Source organism: Tupaia chinensis, unplaced genomic scaffold (assembly GCF_000334495.1).
Source record: "Tupaia chinensis unplaced genomic scaffold, TupChi_1.0 Scaffold000104_1, whole genome shotgun sequence".
Lineage (NCBI taxonomy): Eukaryota > Metazoa > Chordata > Mammalia > Scandentia > Tupaiidae > Tupaia > Tupaia belangeri.
Window position 1 is genome coordinate 3,070,099 of NW_006159568.1, and position 14,516 is coordinate 3,084,614.

Genomic DNA, 14,516 nt, shown 5'->3' on the forward strand with positions numbered 1-14,516 from the left:
AGAAGAGATTGCGGCGTGGCCATCCCCCCTGGGGGGTGATTTTTTCTGTTCTGTCTCTCTGTCTCCCTCTGTCTGGTGAGCGCACGTGCCCTATAGCAAAAACCTCTCCAAAAATAAAAATAAAAAGAATTGTTTTATTTTATTTATTATTATTTTTAATTTGACCAGAGAGAGACAGAGAGAAAGAAAGGGAAAGTGGGAAAGCAAGCCATGAGGCCTGGGACTTGAACCACAGTCGCCCATGTAGGAGTCCAGTGCCTTAATCACCATGCCACCTGCTGACCCCAATAAACTCATGCTTTAATTCCATTTTTCCATAATTTTCCCCCCCTGTGGGGCATGAATGCTTGCCAGAAACAGAAAGAGGAGAGGAAGGGAACTTGAAAAAGCATCCTCAGTGTGGGCGACCATGCCACAATCCCTTCTCCATTCTCCTCTCAGGAGTTTGGGCATGCACGCACACGTACCAAGAATGTTTTTTCAAGTCACTAGGTCCAGGATTCTAACTGCGTGGTTGGCCTTATGGGACCTACCTGCCACAGGTTGGCCCCCGGGAACTTTTTGAAGTCCCCTCATATGTATTATTTTGAAGAAAAAAAAAAGAGAGAGAGAGAGTGAAATTCATGTAATTTTTTATCTATCTTTCATGGAGTTTTGATAACATGAATATCAAATATCATATATTGATGTTATTGCATATACATACATGTAGATGCAAATGTATACATATGTTTCATGGGCACGCATATTATACAATGGAGTAATACATGTGTTTGTGTATTTGTACGTATGTGTGGTACTGCATGGTGCTCCCTCTAGTCTCAGCTTTGTACAGCCGTGCCCCGGGTCCCCACGGATCCCTCAGCCATGATACATCATGCAGTTTGGCAAAGCTGTGGGAGGAGCTGGAGAAATCTCCTGGTCCTTTCAGAGCCTTCCTTCCTCCTCCTCCTTCGCAAAGATTTTCTCTCAAAGCCCAGTTTGAATCCTTCTGAAACAGAACTTGGCTGTGAAGTCACTTTGAAAGACTTTCCGTATGTTAATTACAGCCGGCCAAGGTCTCGAGCCCACCATCTGCAGATGGGGTCGGCCCCCAGCGCGCTCTGCAAATCCCCATCATCTGGCAGGTGTCGTTTTGGGTTAATTAAGAGCTACGCTGAGCCCGTTTACCTGTCACTTCTGAGAATTTTAGGAAACTTTGACTTCCTCGCCATCACACAGCTCTTAGCAGAGGGGAAACTGAAGACACCCCCGAGGCGGGCATTCCAGCTTGTCCCTGGAATCTCCAGGAAAGCTGCATTTATCGTGGCCCCCTTTAAACTTCTTATTTTAATCAGTATTTACCTCACAGGTTTTTATAGTCAGCTCTCCTGTATTTGGAAGAGAGTGTCTAAGGAAAGCCTGCCATGGATCCTAAATTTCCTTCTTAAACTCTGCTTGCTTTCTGAGCCTTTGCGGAAATAACATGCATTTCTCTAGCTTTGTTCTGTTTAATGGTTGGTGGAAGGCTTCCTGTTTGCTGGTAGCGGGGACTTGTGTTAGAATAGGGTTTAGGTCATCTGTGCTATTCTTGGAAGTCCATGTTACTATGACTCAGTGAGACCCCCGAATATCTGGGCTCTGGGTTGGTCAGCGGCCCCCCTTCTTCGCTATGAGAGAACTTTCTCCCTCTGGGGTGAGGATAATATTCTGCGTCTTGCCAGGGGGTTGGGTTATACGGGTATAGGCATTTGTCAAAATGCAGCAATAGTGCATTTAAGATTTGTGCATTTCACATTGTATAGGTTCTGCATCCAAAGAAACCACTTGTAAACAAGTAGTGAATTTTAGTTAATGCTATGCAGGCCGAAGCCCTTAATGGGTGCAGTTTGCCTGGAAATGCATAAAAAGCAAGATGAATGAAAGGCTAGGGAACGGAGAGGTGGGGAGGTGCTTCAAACAGTTCATGGGAGAATGCAAGGAACATAACGAGCGTATTTTGATGCAAAAAAAAATCAAAATATTTGAAGTACACATTTTCCACTAGCTTTTTGAAGACCCCTCGCCTATGACAAGCAAACATAAAAAAAATTGACAGAAGAGTCGAGTGGTGGCTACACAGATGCTCACTGTAACATTCTCTCAACTTGGCTGTGTGTTGGGCGGTGTGGGGCGGGGAGGATGTGAGGGAGGACAGTCCAGCCCCCGAGGTGCTCCTAGGGATAGCAGAAATCCTGAGACCCAGAATCCAGGCTGGGGCCCCAGGCCCCGGCCTGTGCCTGACTGGCTCTGTGGTCCCGAGGGTGAGAAGGCTGAGAGAAATGACCTGTAAAGTTAATTTTAGGCCTGCTTACCTGTGGTGAGGTTCAACAGGAGATGGATTTGTGGCGGGTGGGCTCATTTTACTTCCATCCGTGCGGGAAGAAGCGAATCGCTTGGGGTTGGCGGGAATGAGGACAGTGATGCTCAGTGAGAAGCCTTGAGTTCCTTGGGCCCTGTGCCCCAGGATCTCGGCTCTGACCTCCCCTTCACAGGGGTCGTTGTGTGAATGAAGGGGCAAGTCCACAGCGGTGCTCCGTCGCTGCCCGTCTTCTCTCTGTTTCTACCCTCGTCCACATTTCATTCTCTCCACGGGTCCTATTACAGGCAGTTCCCAAGCAGCTGCCCTTTCTGCCTTCCCAGCCTCCGTGGGACCCCACATGCCTGGCCTCTGTCAAAGCCCTTGTCCTCCCTGAGCCTTGGTTTCCCATCTGTACACAAGAATGTGTTGAGTGTCAGGACCTCTGAGATCCCTTCCTGTCCTGACATTTCTGCATCTCTGTATTTCTTCCGCCTCTGGGTTCCCTCTTCACACCTCCCCAGGATCAAAGAGTTGTGTGGAAGAGGAGTTGGGATCAGAGGGCTTGTGTGGGGAATAGAATTCCCACCTTGTTTTCTCTACTGCCATGCCCACCACACAGAGGCTTACAAAGTCACCTGCAGCCATGGCGTCATCTGACCTTCTCCACAAGCTTAAGAAGTAGGGACTTTCCTTCCTTCCATTTCACAGATGAGGAAACGGAGGCCCGAGAAGTAATAATATGTGCCCAGGGCCACATATCCCGTGAACGGCAGAGCGTGGCCTGGAGCCTGGGTCTGTGAGACTCCAAGGGCCGTTTTCTGTTTCCTCTGGGAGAAGCTGACCACCACATGCCCTCGGCCCTGTGGGCACAGCGACACCCTTCCTGCCCCACTGTGGGCTTTCTGCTCCCCAGAGCCGTACTGGCCAACTAGCCGTGCTGACTCCAGACTGGGTCTCATTACCCCTGGGTCTCGTCTTGCTGGCAAGAAGGGCCTTTAGACATCCCTGGGTCTGACTCATCCTTTTACAAACAGGGATGTGGCCCAGGTGGGAAGGCAGTGTCCTGGGAAGGAAGGTGGAGCATGTCTAGGGTGTGACCCTGAGCGTGGGCCCCAAAGGGGACCAGGTGTCTGTTCTGGGTCCTGTCGACGGCACCTAAAGCAGGGGGATCTGTCCACGTGCCTCGGAATCCCCTCGAGGACCATCTGCTGGTCCCTCCCTGTTGTCTCTGCAATGTGGTGGCCTCCTCTGGCCCTACCGCTCCTTTCCCTAGTTCAAATAATCCCACATCTGGTGGATTATTTGAACCTCTCAGCATCCTGAAATAAGATAAGATTGATTCGAACTCTCACTCGCCCCCCCAGTAGGGAAGTCCGATGTCCTCCTCAAGGTTTCTGCAATGTTCCCAGGTGGACCCGCGTTCCCGTCCTCACCTGTGGCTCAGGTTTCTTGGGCTCTGTGGTCGCCGCTGTCGTTTCATGTCAACCCTGCTGGCCACCCACACATGGCACTCAACCACTCCCCGATTTCCACGTGGGGGAAACACCAGCGCAGTCAACCCAGGCATTTGCGTGTGTGGCAGGCTTTACTGAACGCATGGGAGACAGGCAGGGCCTGGACTAAACTCCTGATGCAGACGCAATGGGAGTGGGACGGCCCCCTTCGTAATGTCCTCCACCCCCGACCCCAGCATGGGGCCGGTGCATCTTCCTCTTCCTCCCTCTTTCTCACTCTCAATGAGGAAACACCCGTAATCCCATTCCTCCTGTCTTCCGATGCATGACACTTTTGCTGTCTCTCCCTATCCCTAAACCCAGTTCCGGGCTTCTTTTTGGACACCCAAAAACTCAATGGAAATTAGAAAATGACTTTCAAGGCCTGATTCCATTTGTGGAGGAGGCTCTGTCTTCTTTCCTCTCTCCCCAGCTCTCCCAGCTACTCCGTGTTCTCATTTACTTCTTGCCAATCCTAGGACAGAGGTGCTTCCATTAGGTCCATGTTCAACTTGAGAAGACTCTGCCCAGAGAGGTCCAGTCACCTGCCCAAGACCACACAGCCAGGGAGCAGAGGCTGACTACCGCATGTTCTCAGCCCTGCCCCACCGCCTGCTTTCTGCTCCCCAGCACCATACAGGCCAACTAGCAGTGCCGACTGCACACGGGTCTCATCGGCCACCGGGTCTTGTCCTGTGTGCTTCTAGGGATCAGAGAGGTGGAGAAGAGGGCTTAGGACTTTACATGTGACCAACCCAGATAGCACCAGGAGTGGTCCCTCTGCTCACAGCTGTCCCCACAGAGGGACAGCTCTCCAGGTATGAGCTGGCACCACAAGGCCTCACTTAAGCTTCTCTATTAACACACAAAGGAAAGTCTCCCAGTTTAAAGGGTTAATACTTGTGTGAGATGCCGAAGGCCTGAATCAGTTGGTAGAAAGAGGCAAGAGGTCGTGGCCTTAGTGCTGAGCAGAGCAATTAGGAAAAGTGTTTATGGGGTGATCTTGTCTTGGGCCTGTGGGTACACCTCTGAAAGCCCCAAGAAAAGCCAGAACCACGGGCTTTACTTTCTGCCCCCAGAACATGTCCCAGCACTCAAGGGATATCATTTTGTGCTATGAATGTCACAGCTGTGTCACCCCCAGGCCCCCTTCCCTCTCACATGGACCATGGCGACAGCCAGCTAGCCAGGGTCTCCCTGACCGCAGGCTCAGCTCCCCCAGCCTGTCCTCCAGATCCCAGCGCTCCCTGGTCTGAAGCCTTTGCTGTGTCCCAGCCCTACTGGGAGAACAGACCTACTCCTGCCCCAGCTGCTCTGCCATGGCTGCTGCTACTCGGCTTCATGGAAGAGCTGCCATTCAGGGTCAGGCTCTGACCAGCCCCGTGCCAGACTTTGGTTTGTGCCTGGGATATCTGTCTCCCTCTGCTCTCGGAGTCTCACCCGTCCTTCAAGGCCTTATACCCCCAGACTCCACCCCAGAGAGCATCCCAGCATGCCCCCAGGCCTTCTCTGTTTTTTGAAGGTTCCCTTTGAGGTGCCAGGCTGGAAGGCAAGTGCTCCTCAGAAGTGATGGTGCTGGGAACCAGCAATTAGCGTAATGGCTATGTCGCTGGACTCCCACGTAGTCGACCGCGGTTCACGTCCTGGACCCGGTGGCTTAAAACTCACGCTGGGCGCGTGTGCGTGCGTGCCCAAGATCCCGAGAGGAGAATGGAAGAGAAGGGATTGCGGCGTGACCATCCCCCTGGGGAAACAGACTTCCCCCTGCCCCAGCTGCTCTGCCATGGCTGCTGCTACTCGGCTTCATGGAAGAGCTGCCATTCAGGGTCAGGCTCTGACCAGCCCCGTGCCAGACTTTGGTTTGTGCCTGGGATATCTGTCTCCCTCTGCTCTCGGAGTCTCACCCGTCCTTCAAGGCCTTATACCCCCAGACTCCACCCCAGAGAGCATCCCAGCATGCCCCCAGGCCTTCTCTGTTTTTTGAAGGTTCCCTTTGAGGTGCCAGGCTGGAAGGCAAGTGCTCCTCAGAAGTGATGGTGCTGGGAACCAGCAATTAGCGTAATGGCTATGTCGCTGGACTCCCACGTAGTCGACCGCGGTTCACGTCCTGGACCCGGTGGCTTAAAACTCACGCTGGGCGCGTGTGCGTGCGTGCCCAAGATCCCGAGAGGAGAATGGAAGAGAAGGGATTGCGGCGTGACCATCCCCCTGGGGGGGGATTTCTCGTTTTCTGTCTCTATGTCTCTGGCTGGCTGGCGAGCGCATGCGCCCTATAGCAAAAACCTCTCAAAAAAAAAAATAAATAAATAAACAACAAAAAAAAGAAGTGATGGTGCTGAGTTCAAGCAGGGGGAGTAAAGCAAGGGCCTGGAGCCCCAGCCCCAAGGAGGCCCGGATCGGCGGGCTGCAGAGCACTCGGGGCGTCTAGCCTACTCCAAGCACCCTGACTACGGTGTGGAACCAGGCTCGGCGGACAAGGAGGGCCTCTCGACATCTCTCGTCCCACTTGTCCTTTTACAAATAGGGAAACGGAGGCCCAAGGTGGGAGGGCAATCCTGGGATGGAAGTCAGGGGCCTGGCTGAGGCATGGCCTCCTGGCCTGGGCAAGACCCCCCCACCTTCCTGAGGCCCCATTTTTTCCACATTTAACATGTAGATAGTTGCCATCATTGCGTGAGCGCCACAGGGTTGTCAGGAGTGCTCACTGATTCTGGGTGCCAAGGTGGCCTGTGCGACCCGTCTAGGCTCATCGTCACCATGGTGACATTTGCTGAGTGTCACGGCACTGCGTGTTGGTTCATTTGCTCTCCACAGCAGCCATGTGTTCTTTACAACAACCTACTAGTTATTCCCACTTTACAGAGGGAGAAACTGAGGCACAGAGAGGTTGAGTGACCTACCAAAGGTCACAGAGCTAGGGAGTCAGGCCAGAGCCCTTTTCCTTACCTCTCTGCCAGACCAGCTACACCCGTGGGTCTTGACATAGCGCCTGGCGTGAACCCAAGTAGCGGATCCACAACACCCCAGGCAGCTCTGTGGCCTGGCAGGCCAGGTCTACAGACAGGCAGCGTCCTTGGTGAGTGGGGACCTGGCCTCCCCATATCTTATGGGGTAAGAGCTCTCTGCACTCAGCCAGCTCCCCACGTGACACTTCATCTATCCAGATGCCACCCCAGGGCCCCGGCACTTGACTGGGGCAACCTCTGGGTAAGCCTCCTGCTTCAGAGACAATCGAGCTGCCTTTACCCAGAGTGCATCACTGTCACCGGGCATCTGAGCAGGTGCTGAGGGCACCCACCACCCCGCCACTCTCAGCATGCCAGGCGGAGCAGGGTGTCCCTGGAGGGTTTGTCTCCCCCACCATGGGACCATGGCCTCACAGAAATCGGCCTGGATCCTGGCACGCAGCAGGTGCGTAGTGCGCCCCGGCTCTCGGTACAGAGAGGAAGCAGGGCAGCCATCCTTGGAGTCGGAGACGTTTGCCCTGACTGGGTCCCTGCTTGACTTAGGCCCCCATTCACTCACTCCCTCATTCATTCGTTCAATGAATAGTTCCCCGTGCCTGCTCGATGCCAGGCTCACTCCCAGAGGTTGGAAAGGCACACGAACAGACGACTCTGCCTGCCCACATGGAGCCGGCATCTAGAAGAGGGGGGTGACTCCCTGAGCACCCCAAACAAGGCAGGCTGGAGCCGATAAGTTCTACAGAGAAGAATAAAGCAGAGGGAGGAATGGGGCAAAAAGGCTCCTTTTTAAAGGCAGCAGTGAGCAGAGGCATCACAGGGATGACCACGTGGGGACAAGGCCTCGGAGGTGGACAGCCCGGCGGTCATCTGTGGGAGGTGCTGCGTCGCAGGGAGCGTCAGGGACCCGTGGGTGGTGGATGTGTGCGAAACTGGGGTGCCAAGCAGCTCACAGTACAGAGAGGAGTCAGATGGACCTGCAGGGCCAGATAGCCAGGCCCCAGGGGACTCCGTGAAGGGCAGGGCAAACCCATGCAAGGCTTCCCAGTGAGAGGCACCCCCACTCCTCTATACTTAGCGCCATGGGGCCAGGCGGGAGACAGGACTGAAGACGGCGGACAGCACTGGCTCAGACATACCCTCTAGCTCTCGCTTGCTTTCCCTCCCAGCCTCACGGTCTCCCGCCCTCCGCCCCGTGGTGCTCGCTCTCCCTTGTTCTAGCTCTGTCTTTTTTGGGTGCCATGCTGAGGGGAAGGTGAGGAGGCACCTTCCCCCACCCCTCGCACTCACCTGCCTGCCCAGGGGAAAGGGGAGGGGAGGGGTCGTGCTGCCAAGGCCCACGGGGGTCCTGGCTGTCCCTGCACCAGGAGCTGGCAGTCACAGCCTGTCTGCCCATTGCCTGGCTAAGGGGGTGGAGGAGGGGCTCCCGAGCCCTTTTTTGGGGGGCATCTCGAGCTAACAGTCCCCGCTCCTAGGGGTTTGGAGTTGGGGGTCTCCAGTCACTGGCAGTATCCTTTTTCCTGGGAGGTGTGCCCTGCCCTAATGAGATAGACACTCTGGCTTTATCACTCAGAAAGTGGGGGTTTGTTCCATCCTTCCTCCATCCTTCTAGTGGGGGGATGTTTTAGATAGGGGCTCTTTGGCCTTTTTTTTTTTTTTTTGCGAGAAGTGTTTACTACCTATTCTCAGAGGGTAAATAGATAAATAAATAAAAGACATATCCTCTAAAGAAATTGGGAGCTGTTCGTGGTCCTCCATAGGCCTCCAGGAGCCAGTACCGATGTGGGGATGGCTAACATGGCCACGACAAATCCGTGAATGATTGAGACTTGAACTGTAGGGAGCTGGAGATCAGGGAGGCTTCTTGGAAGAGGTGGCCTTGGAGCTGGTCCTGGCAGCAGGAGCAATGATGCTAAAACAAGAGGCAGAGTTGGCCAGTGTCATAGTCCCCTCTGCCCCAGGGCCAAGCCCCGCACTGGTGGGAAGTGCCTCTGAGGGGGCAGCTTGGTGGCCCCAGAGCCCAGCAGGGCGGACAGCCAGTCCCTTCTCCAGGAGCCTCTGTCTCTCCGCTCTCCTCACCAGTCCCGGAGGAGGAGGAGAAGGAGGAGGAGGCACGGCACTGATGGATCTGCTGAGGCTGGGCTGCGCAGCCCAGCACTGTCACCATGTTCTCCCTCCGCACGCGGAACCTGACACCCTGACCACTGAGGCATAAAAAACAGAGAATTGGAAGACTCAGGCTGTCAGGCTGGGAGTGGCCCCCAGAGAGGCCCGAGGAGGAGCACGTGTGTGCATGCGCGCGTGCGTGTGTGTGTGTGTGTGTGTATGTGGACACGCTCTGCCTGTGCTTGCCTGTAGGGGTGGGGAGGAGGCGCGTTGGGCCCAGGGGTCCTCCCTCATTGTTCTTGCCCCTCTGGCTGAGTCCCAGGGGCTCCCATTTGGATCTGGGCCACAGGGGGAGAGAGTTCGGCTCCCAATCCCAGTTTCTGGCTGTTCCCTTCTGGAGCCATGTGCCCTTTGGCCCTCATAGGCACCCTTGGGAATGGTGGAGGCATGCTTGGGTTGCAGATGGTCTCCTGGGTCTGCGTAACTCCTGTCACTGCCAGCAGGGAAGGACCCACCTGCTGTCCCCAGTGGCTTAAAAAAGCCACTCACCAGCCAGCTTGCCATGTTTGCTCCAGGGCCTCTGCTGGACACCCCTCTGCCAGGCGCAGCGGGCCCCACTGAGGAGGCCAAAATTCCACCTTCCCTGAGGCCCCACCGTGGAGAGAGCCAGCATACTGTCTGCTGTGAGACCGAGGCAGCAAGGCTGTGAGGGGCAGAGTTGTGAACCCGTCCTGTGCCCTGGGCAGTGATACAGAGGTTTCCCGGGGTGCAGAGCCCAGGGAGGGCTAGAGGCAGCCCTACCACTCCATGGGTAGCTAGGCCAGAGTTGACCAGCCTCAAGTCCTACCATGCCCCCATGCCCTGGCACATCTCACAGGGACTGCCAGAGCAGCTGCCCCTACCCTAACAGCTGCCTCTTTCTTTCCCAGTGCAAGGAAGGCCCCAGTTCACTTCCTCTTCTGTTTTCCCCCGGCCCTTTGGTTTGTCCTTTTATCCAACAAAGTGTTGAGTGCCTCTTCCAGGCAGAGGGCCTGGGTTTAGGTCTATCTCTCTGGTCTGAAGCCCTGAACAACCATCCCTGGATTTACAGCACAGAGGGCCAAAAAGGAGCTAAGCCTACCTTTGGTTTCTCTATCCAGAGCTGCTCAGGAGCATATGGGGAGAGGAGTAAAACCCATGCTGGGGTCCTGGGCTGAGAACCAAGCAGACTGGGACTTTGGGTGTGGCCAGGGGGATCGAGGCCACTTTATGAGAGACCCTGGGCATCAGTCTCCTCCCCTCCCTTGTGAAATGGACCAATGGCCCCAGGAAATACCTGCACGTGGTACGCCCACAGTGCACATGTGTGTTCATGCCCACTGATTGAAATACAGACAACGCAGTAATGGCGGTCTGCTTAGAAAGGTTGTGGGCCTCAGTTGGCAGTAGGTGGCATGGAGGTTAAGGTGGCTATATTCCATATCGCATACTCTGCAGTTCAAATCTCAGTCTCAACTTGAAAATCATGCAGAGTACCTTTGCCTGTGTGCCCAAAATTCCAAGAGGAGAAAGGAGGAGAAGGGATTGTGGTGTAGGCATTGCCCCTGGGGGCTGATTTCTCACTTTCCTTCTCCCTCCCTCTGTTTTTTCCTGTCTCTCCAGTAAGCACACGTGCCTTATGGCAAAAATCTAAAAATAAATAAATAAATAAAAATAAAGTATCCGCGGCTCAGGTAAGAGGTAAACACCATTGGCCTCAGGCTGGCTGGGCCCCAAGGGCCTTTTCTAAACTTGATTTAATATTTGGTTTCTATTTCTCTTTCCACCCACCACATGCAGGGAGTGAGTTTTCCGGGAGTCCCTACAGCCACCCTCAGTATTCCTCGTACAACGATTCCTGGAGGTTCCCCAACCCGGGGCTGCTGGGTGAGTACTGGGGAGGCTCTCTGGGGCCCCTCTCTGGGACAGGTCTGGTCACTGAGGTGGGGCAAGTAGCTTGCCCAGAAACGTGGAAGAGAAGGGCTGCCTTGTATGTGTGTGTGTGTGTGGGGGGGTGTCTCAGGGCTGTGAGCATCACTCCAGCCCTGCTTGCCCTAATTCCTCCAAGATGTCTCGGTAGATCAGGGAAAATAGTACAGATGGGGGAAAGGAGAAAAGGGAATTGAGGGAGGAGGAAGTAAGGAAAAGTGCCTGCCCATGAGTAACTTGCACTTCTTAAGAATCATCAGTCAGGTGAGGAGAACTCTTTAAGTAAGACACAGTAAAGATGTCAACTTGGATTGATCAGTAGTGGCTGCCGGAGAGCTTTCTTGATAAGGACTCTGAAGCCCAGTAATTGATTAGTGATGTCTGCCAGGTCACCACCAGAGCCAGCACTATTGGAAACAGATTGTCTTATGACTGGGGGCCTGCCAAGGCATGCCATTCAGGACTCAGCTGGGGCCCAACCTCTGCCCAAGTCCCAGATTGGTGGATTGTCCATGGCTAGTCCCAGGCTGATCTATGAATATCATCAAGATATTTGGGTCACCCCCAAAGACCCTCAAAAGTCTGAGAAGAACCTATTATTTTGCTGAAATAAAACTTACTTACATGAAACTAGCTAGTGAGTGTCAGCTGGAACTGAAGTTTCTGGAACATGAAGCTGAAGGCCCTGTACTCACGATGTCACTCATGCCTATGGTAGAACAAGCCAATCAGCGTGTAGGCTGCAACACTGATCCCTCCCCCAGCACTCAGCCAAGAATTTTCCATTTGGAGCAGTAAAAGTCAGACCTGGAAGGGTCCCCTGAGACCACCTTAGATTTGTCGGTCTAGCTTAACAAGTCCTCCTTAAGTGAAAACCTATTAATTCTCTGGATCCTTAATTATTTTAGGACTGAGCCACAGACTGCGTCACAAAAATAATGACCTGAGTTTGGTGTCATCAAACTCCAGATGCCAAGCCCCAGGTCTGTGAAGGAGACCGTGATTCTCAGCCTTGACCCTTTCCAAAGCCTGGCTTCGCTAGTAGGAAGGACACAGCATATGGATGTCACCTCTCCTTGCTGCTAGCATTCTACACTTGGTGCACTTGGGGCCTTGGGTGGCCCACAGTTTTGGCAGTGTCATGCATGACTTGTGGCTAGAACAAGGAGCAATGCCAATTAGTGCTCCAGATCCCCATGCCTGGGAGATTCGAGCCCTACCAAAGACTGCTAGGCTCTTATTCTCTGAGGTCTCCCTGAGGGGCTGAATCTGCACATGCATCTCTTAGAAATCTCTAGCGCTTTTGTTCAGAATCATTTCTAAGTATTGGGCCAGGACCTCCACCTACCCAGCGTGTTTCCTTAAATGGACCCTCTGAGATGACGTGGCTATCAGACTCAGGAAACAGGAGGCAAGGGCTGGCCTTGGTCTCCTGGAGCCAGTGTGTTCCAGCAGGGCAGGAGCAGAGGGATGAGTCTTGAGGACTGAGCTTGAGAGCCCTTCCCTGAAAAGTGACCACAGAGCCCCACCCAGTGCTGCTGAGAAACCCACAGGCCATGTGGCACAAAGGAGGCCTGGGTATCGGCCTGTGGGCATGGCTCCCTCCGATGAGGATGTGACCCAAGGAGGCCATGTGGGCCCAGGGCTGCCAAGTAACACTGAGCTCAGCTCCAGGAGACAAGTGGGGGCTGGAAGCCAGCCAGCATGTGGCACAAAGCCTTCCCAGGAGAGACACCTTTCTCTAATTTTCACAGCGTGTCCCAGGGTTTGGCGGTGGCTCTCATTTAATGACTTGGGAATTCAAGAGGCAGAGAAGTGGGAAAGAAATTGCTCAGGCAGGTGTGGCAAAGGGATGTGGTGCATCAGAAGCCCCCCTGCCACCATCCAAAGCTGGATGCCTCTGCTACTAGATGGAGTCCCCAGCCCACTTCTTCAGGTTACTCCCTCCTCAACCAAGGTCATGTGCAAGAATCTGACTGGCTAAGCTCCCCACACCTGTGCCCTGGAGCAGGGGAGGCTGGGAGGTGCCGGGGTCCAGCCTCGGCGTGGGTGGGTTATCTCGACGAAGGTGGCGAAGGTGAACAGAAGACAGAGGCCTCGATGCCTTTCATGCACGTCCTATGCCAGACACCCCTCAGAGATCGCTCTCTGAGGAGTGACAACTGCTAGGAATCATCGTGCCTTTTTATTGAGAATGTGTTACATACAGGTAAATGGGAGAGGGGCTAGTGTTTCAATTATCAGCCCATAAAGTCTTTTAACAATAAAGAACATAGATTCTATTCAGGGGTGGATTAAGGGTGGGTCTAGTGCAGTTCCTCAATTGTAGGTGGGTCTCCATGGAATGCAGTTTTGGGAAAGCGGTTCCGGTAAGCAGAGATGATTATCAGCTGATGCGGTGCAGCAGCCATCTTCTGATTACTGGGAATGGTGCTGAGAAAAGAAAATCTCAAGAATAGATATTAGTTTTTATGGGTCTAATAAGGAATGATACTTATACAGTTTTGTAGGGATCTAAAACTTAATTTGAGGAATCCTAATATATTTATCTATTTCACTTGGAGAGGGCAGAGGTGTCCTGGGCCAGTTTTGGCCTAATCTTATTTTAGGTAAAGAAAGGATGTATTTTTAAAGGGCCTTCCAAAGGTCAAGATTACTTCTGCCTAGAAAGAACTTCAGCCCACCCTCTATTGTGACCATGGAGATAAAGCATTGTAATTAATAGTAAGTGATCAGAGCAAAGGGGAGCGGTCGGGGACTTCCTGGAAGATTTTATCATATACTCAGGATGTATAGGAGAGCTATGCAATTCTTTCATAGTAGTAAATTGGGAGTCAGAGGGGGGGTCGCTTCCCAGTGAGGCTGCCTCAATTCTCTGGAGCAAATAGCAAGCAGCCTTGCTGACATGCTAACTGACCCAAGCTTTGTTCCAAGGTCGGGGGGTGCACAACAGTAGCCTTGCCAACGTGTTGATCCGACCGGAAGCGGAGCTCAAAGGTCAGGGGGCTCAGACAGATCCTGGGGCCTCACCGGGTCGGACTCCTCCAGGGAGGCTGGGAGGCTGAGTTCTGATTCTAGTGCTGAGAGGCAGGCCTCATACCACGGGAGACTACAGACACAGGAAGTGTAAGAGAAGCTGGGCAACTATGGACAAGAGATGGCCCCTGCACTGTCAAGTCTAAAGCCCGGGGCCTCCTAGCCAGGTCATCAGTCAGCCTGGGCCTCAGTTGCCTCAAGTGAGGAGAGTGGCTACGGCAGCCTCATTCATGCAGGAGCTGAACGCGGTGCTCTCTTGTGGCACACAGCCCTGGATGAGCGATTCTCTCTCCTAAAGATGGTGACACACCTGGCTTGTCCGGCCAGAGCTTATCATACCTCTAGGCCTATTTATACTGCAAACCTGCCCTTCCCCATGGTGTCTTCAGGGTTTGGCTGAGAGAATCCCAGGGGACAGAGGGACCTGGGCTGGTTATTTCTCTCTCAGGGGTATGGACCACTGCCCTGAGGCTCCTTTGTGTTCCCGCTAGGTCAGTGGGAGCTGCGGGGAGCTCTTGCGTGCATCCATGCCCATGTGCGCTCATGCCCTCTTAACACACTGTCCACATCTCAGTGGCTCGGTGGACACCTCTACAGTTACACGGCCGAAGGGAGGATCAGCAACACCATCAAATAAGCAAAAGGACCCTC

The 14,516-nt window shown here is 53.7% G+C and overlaps 1 protein-coding gene across 5 annotated transcripts in view; it reads left to right on the forward strand.

Moving 5' to 3' along the window:
• PAX5 (paired box 5) overlaps positions 1 to 14,516 on the forward strand; it is a 212,093-nt gene that overhangs the window by 188,748 nt on the left and 8,829 nt on the right. For all 5 annotated transcript variants that reach the window (XM_027770032.1, XM_014586019.2, XM_027770033.1 and 2 more), the window contains one exon: positions 10,701 to 10,787. In XM_027770032.1, the coding sequence (XP_027625833.1) occupies positions 10,701 to 10,787 (87 nt within the window). The remainder of the gene's footprint in view (positions 1 to 10,700; positions 10,788 to 14,516) is intronic.